Source organism: Notothenia rossii (assembly GCF_949606895.1).
Source record: "Notothenia rossii genome assembly, chromosome: 6".
Taxonomy (NCBI): Eukaryota; Metazoa; Chordata; class Actinopteri; order Perciformes; family Nototheniidae; genus Notothenia; species Notothenia rossii.
Window position 1 is genome coordinate 5,268,752 of NC_136909.1, and position 6,470 is coordinate 5,275,221.

Below are 6,470 nucleotides of genomic sequence, written 5' to 3' on the forward strand. Positions count from 1 at the left end.
ACGTCAGAAAACGGAGACATGCTTGTTTGGTTGTGTGATTTTTTTAAACTTTGAAAGCTTAGCATGTTTACAGTGAATAGGCGAAAGAACATCTAAATTCTCCAGTGAATTGAGGTCGATTTAAACTTTAAAATCCCGTCTCTAATCCATCCAAACCCAATTTTCCAAAAACGGAAATGAGCAAGACGACTCACAACAGGGAGTCTCACTGATCAGGGACAAGAGCTAATTCAGGTCGAGTCTGATTACCTGCACTTAAGCTTCTTACACACCAAGCTGACACCAAAGAACTGACAGAGACGGACCCCCGACTGTGTCGCCTCACGTCTCCTGCGTCTTGGCCATGTGTGGCACTGGAACACACCACAAAGACTTCAGCCAACGGCCAGGTAGCACGTACGAACTGCGCATGCGTGAGTGGCAATAACTCTCCTTACCAGCAGGGGGCGGTAGTGTGTATTCGTCATTTAAAAGATGCAACAACCGGAAGACAGACTGCGTGATAACCGAGAGAAGAAGAACAGACTGCGTGAAATAAACAAACAACAAATAGCGTGTTCCATTTTCCCTCTACAGCGAGAAGCTCACGGGGCTTTCCCCAACCTGTGTCGAGAGCTGGAGTTAAATGAAATCTCAAATTTGCATTCTTAATAGTTTGTTTGGGTCCCTCACTTCCGTTTCGCTTTTCATGCACTGATTCGCTAGCTGAACAGCCAATCAGAATGATTTCTTTGGCCGACAGCAACATGTCGAATCGGTGACGGAAGGTGTCGGCACGGCCGAAAAGACACGACGGTGCAGTACACATCAATCTGAGTAGGGCGACACGACGCTCATCGACGGCCCGACATCCAGCGACGCCGAAAATCGGCTTGTGTGTAAGCACCTTAACACAAGAGGGTTCATCCACATTTCAAAACAGCCAAGCAGCTCCTTCTGTTCCCTTTAAGTCAGTACAGAAGAAAGCTATTTAAACTGAGGCTCTGTAACAAATCCATTTGGTGTATTGAGCACAAAACTCTGGAAATTAGATTATTTTTTATTAGGTTTCAATGTTTTGCTGTTACTCATAATATAATCAGTTTAGGATTGACTTGAGGCGGCCCTTTAATACTAACATATGCCTACTTGGCTTTAAAGGTAGTCAAACTTCTGCAACTCATAACTTTAATAAGAACATGTATGTGCTAGAGCTGAACTGATTGCTTGATGGGCAGTAAAAATATAGACCGCTATTTTGTTAATGGAGTAATTGTTTTAAAAGACAAGTTTATGCAAAAAATGCTGTTTTTGACCTCGAAATATGTGGAGATGTTCAGCTTTTCTCTGTTCGATGTTATTAAAGTGAATATTTGTGGGATTTAAAAGACATTTAAAGCCATCACCATGGACTTTTTCACTATTTTTGGACTTTTATAGAACAAACTGTGAATCTAGAAGCTAGTCAGGGAATTAATAAAAAAGGTTTTAAATATATTTGTTCTGCCCAATTTGTTGCTCTAAGCCAACATATTAGCACGTAAATATTACAGTAGTAGTCTCTTACTCTTACTAAGCTCTTAAAAAATAAAAAATACACGACTTAATCCAGCCTAACTTTTACAGTTTAGTAGTTATAGTTATGTAAACCAGTCAAACACATACACAGATATATGCATTCTCTGCACATACGCACGCACACACACACATAGCCTCCTGTTACCCTGAGCTCCTTGAGACAGAAGGTTATATCCGACTCCACTCCGATCTGAAAGTAGTCAAACTCGTCTGGGTGTAGGGACATCTCCGTGTACATAATCTTCATGTGATCTGTGAAAACATCCTGGAGTCAAATAATATCTGCACGATGTTCTTTAGTGTTTGTAGAAGGATTTCATACGCAGCCATTTTCATATTCAGGTTAAGTTGTCAAGAAAAACAACCACAAAAAAACTTAGCCTGTGAACTCTTGGACAAAATGTTGTTTTTCTTGAATGTTTCCACATTAATGACTGCAGCAAAACTACATAAAAACATCAGTTTACAAACTCTCTCACACAACATGTCTAGACTATAACCAAAGTTTCATATATCCAGTTTTATGCTCACTACTTTACAAACACGTGATTTTCAATCAAATATATTCAAACACTTCTGAAGAAGTCTCACTCTTTTGCATGCACGCTTCCGAAAAAAAAGTGATGTGTTTGTGAAGCTTGATGAATTAGACTTTGATTGTAGACTTTTCTCAGTATTTTTATTCTTTAATTCAATCTGGAGTCATGCAAGTGTTTTTCAAGAATTTGAGGTAAAACAGGGTGAGTCATTGATATACAAATGGTCATTTTGTGGGTGATGTATTCCTTTAAAGTGGACCTATCATGCTATACTTGAAATATATATTGTAGGGCCATACCTATATAAAACATGTCTGTGAAGTTTTTTTTTCAAAATACCAAACAGATCAGGAATTTTAGCCATGCCTCATTTCGCTCTATTTGCTCTTTTCCAGTCCTGTTTTTGCAAGGGCTGATTCTGGCAAATGAGCTGCAGCTGACCACGCCCCCCTGCAAAGGAGGGGGGCGTGGCGCGAGCGTCAAGTTAACATGCTGTTACCAAGCTGTTACCATGCCACCGCAACCCCCCATTCCCCTGATAGGTGGAGAGTTGCCCATATAGGCGGAGCTCCTTGTTTCTGACGTCAGAACAATTTCATATTTCAAATCTGTATCAGATCCGTTGCAGCCCCGTTTTTAGAGATTTGGGTATGGAGGAAAAGATAGAGGGTTGTGTTTTCTGACACTTGGTGAGTTCCCTGACACACCGGGGACACATATTCATGTATAAAAGACATACAAAAGTGCATTTTGCATGATAGGCCCGCTTTAAATCTGGTAAACTTTTGTCCCTCACACTATGGAGTGGTGCAGTCATGACACATTTTTCTAGGCCAAAGGGAAGGGACTTGTATTATGGATTATTGCAGAAAATAATCTCTGTGGCAAACAAACGATAATTACAGGTTTAGTTCAGCAGGGTAATCTCCACATATTAACACGGCTTTATGATTTGTGAAGTAAAAAGCTAACGTTAGGCTCTAAAGGAACTACAGCACGGTCACATGACTTCACGTCAACACCGCTAAGCTAAAGGCGGCTAATGTTGGGCTATAAAGGAACTACAGCACGGTCACATGACTTCACGTCACCACCGCTAAGCTAAAGGTGGCTAATGTTGGGCTATAAAGGAACTACAGCACGGTCACATGACTTCACGTCACCACCGCTAAGCTAAAGGTGGCTAATGTTGGGCTATAAAGGAACTACAGCACGGTCACATGACTTCACGTCACCACCGCTAAGCTAAAGGTGGCTAATGTTGGGCTATAAAGGAACTACAGCACGGTCACATGACTTCACGTCACCACCGCTAAGCTAAAGGTGGCTAATGTTGGGCTATAAAGGAACTACAGCACGGTCACATGACTTCACGTCACCACCGCTAAGCTAAAGGTGGCTAATGTTGGGCTATAAAGGAACTACAGCACGGTCCTAGTGTATCGTTAGCTCACCATTTCCACCCTCAAAGTAATTTCTCAGACTGACTCTGAGAGGAGTGATGGACAGAGTGATTTCCTCCTGGGAGACGGGGAAGTGCATCACCATTTCACCAAGAAGCCTGCAGAGGAAGAGCAGAAACAATATGTCAATCAACCTGAGCATCGAGCGGAGAGTCTCACGTAAACACTGCTGACACATGATACCTCGGGTATTAAATCTTTATGTCCTTGTCAATCTGGTTGATTAGACTGAATTGAACTGAAGCTGTGTGAATGTATTTACCCCTCTGTGAGTGCAAAACATTGTGAACACTTAACATGTTTCTATTAAAGAGACTGAATCCTGACAGCAGCAGCCATACATTTAACTCATTTTACAGTATCCTCACTTGCCACAATCTGTAAGTACCTTCTGAGTAAATGTTAAGACCTTAGATTTCTGTAAATCTAAATCGAATAAATATATATCAAGCTTTTATCTTTGCACAGAAGGCGCTTGTGTCATACTTGTGTTTAGATTTAGTTTGTTTTTTTAAATATATATATATAATGTCTTTAATGTGGATCCAATTAATTAATTAATCAAAGTTTATTTATATAGCCCAATATCACACATTTAAATTTGTCTCAGGGGGCTCTACAGTGTATACAGAATATGAGTATGGCACCCTCTTTATGAAGGAAAAGGTGTTAGTGCAGTAACCACTCATGGGGATATTAAATAAAGAATATATAGTGAGCTGCACACCTGGCGGGGGCTTTCAGCACGTTGGGACAGAGATGTGAAGCAAACGCCGCCTGCAGAGCTTCACACTCCTCGAAACACAGGTCGTGTGTCTTAGTGATGCCTGTCAGAAAACACAAGTGATTACACTGCCACCAAGTGCTCATAACATGGTACTACAGAGTCTGCAGCATCAAGGCATGGGGAAAGCAAACTGACCAAGTGAAGGACAAAGGCTCAGGGTTCTATCAAGTCAATACAAATTGATTGAAATATAATGTCCCTACAATCTCATAGGATATGTACTTCAAATCCTGAATAGTTCCTGTACCTGCAGGTGGTTTATAAAAACAAATGCAATGTTTCCTACCGTGTCTGCAGAAAAACTGGATCTTCACTCGGTCATTGGGAGTGTTGATTTGTATCTGACATCGCTCCACGCTACGCTCAATGGAAGCCAAACACCGGAAGAGAGGTAGAATAGACTGAAGAAGAAGAAAAGACACGCTTTAGACGAGGTTATCATGGCCGTTTGAAGCCGAGACACTACAGGCAAAATTATTGTTTTTCATGCACTGGTCAATTTTGAGATACAAAATCCACATTTCGGTGTTTAATTTATTAACTTTGTCTGATTTAGGCGAGTCGTTTTCTCCTAAATTCATCAAACGCGAGAATCAGAGATCAGATAATGCCTTATTACCATATTTAAACATAACATTTCAGAAAACTTGTAATATAAAAAAGAATTGTACTATTGTCAGTAACGATGGGGGAACGTCTCATGGTGATATCTGTTAGTTACATGTTTTACCCTATGCACCTGTAGTGTGTACGACATGTGTGAGTTTTACAATCCTTATCTTTAAAGGCCGTTTTCTCTCCTCTTGTCTCAGCAGAAATCTTTTTACAGAGCGTTCACACACCATTCGCACACTCATTTATACACACTTTATTACTCAAAACATGGCAATAAGTGTTTCCCCTTTAAGATAGAACATGTCACTCGTAACCACAATAAGTCAACAATGGCTGATGTACCTTCATGAGCAGTTTGCATTGGACTGTTTCACTGCCCTGCTCTGAACCCAGGTTGTATTTCTGGAAGAACATCGGCGAGAAGAGGAAGCAGGCGTACGCAGAATGAGCCGAATTCACAGATCGCAGTGCCAGCTTTGGGACAAAAGAGAGGTGTTCAGTAAAGATGATGCCACTGCCATTGCCTTTACGAAGAAAGGAGGCTAAATACTTTGAGACCAATATGGAGGCCTAATGTAAAAAAACGTAATTTAATTGAAAAAACAAAGAGATGATTGGGCAAGCAATAACACAAGCGTTAATCCACTATGAAAGAGAGGGAGGCAGATCTTTAAAAAACTTTGGGGAAGTCTCAGTGAATGGAAATTCAAAAATAAATGTGTTAGTTATTACATAAGTTATCAAAATAAATCATAAAGAGGGACGTTTTTGTAGGAAGACAACAGGTATTGATGCATATAATAGCCTACATATGTGTGATGTGTGTGAAATTAATTCACACAGCAATATTTTTGGCTTAATTTCTTAAAGCAAGAAAACAAAGCGGGTACTTTTTCCAAGTTTTTTCTAAGCTTCCACTTCAAAACCTCTTCTCTAGGCAATTCAGAATTCCTGGCTACTCCTCTGATTAATGTCAGGAAAATGGGTTAATTTCCTTGTGGGATATGGGATGATTCCCAGTTTGAGTAGGTGCTGCTCACCCCTTTACTCATGGGATCCAAACAAAGCTCATCTCCAATCCTTGACAGGGAGTGAATGGCCTTTCCAAATGCTAAAAGGCAACAAAACAACATACAATATAAATACATTAAAACTAATAATACTTTACAAGAGAAACAAAGCAATAACACATGTATTAAACATCATTAAACAAGTTTGAGGAATACTAAAACAATATAAAATACCTATAATGATGTAAGTAACGTGTAGAATTAATTAAAACATGAACACTATTGTTTAAATTAACAATATCGATCATAACAATAACCTAGCTTGTATAAAATGCCTTTGTTAGCTAGCTGGTTAGAAGCTAAAGTAAGCTAACCAGCTAGCGTTTTATGATAAGTTCATGTTTTATAAGCCAAAACAAATTAAGTTACGTTTTTTTTAACCCTCTGGATTATATTATTATTCTTTACAAATCATTACATATGTCACAAGTCTTGTTTT

The 6,470-nt window shown here is 39.6% G+C and overlaps 1 protein-coding gene across 2 annotated transcripts in view; it reads right to left on the bottom strand.

The window, feature by feature from the left end:
* Positions 1-6,427, bottom strand: part of rad9b (RAD9 checkpoint clamp component B) — a 22,686-nt gene extending 16,259 nt beyond the window's left edge. For both annotated transcript variants that reach the window (XM_079690778.1, XM_079690777.1), the window contains exons 1-6: positions 6,002-6,427; positions 5,304-5,435; positions 4,633-4,747; positions 4,287-4,386; positions 3,551-3,657; positions 1,703-1,809 (exon numbers count right to left, since the gene is read on the bottom strand). In XM_079690778.1, the coding sequence (XP_079546904.1) occupies positions 1,703-1,809; positions 3,551-3,657; positions 4,287-4,386; positions 4,633-4,747; positions 5,304-5,435; positions 6,002-6,109 (669 nt within the window). In that variant the 5' untranslated portion in view covers positions 6,110-6,427. The remainder of the gene's footprint in view (positions 1-1,702; positions 1,810-3,550; positions 3,658-4,286; positions 4,387-4,632; positions 4,748-5,303; positions 5,436-6,001) is intronic.
* Between the last annotated feature and the right edge of the window lie 43 nt (positions 6,428-6,470).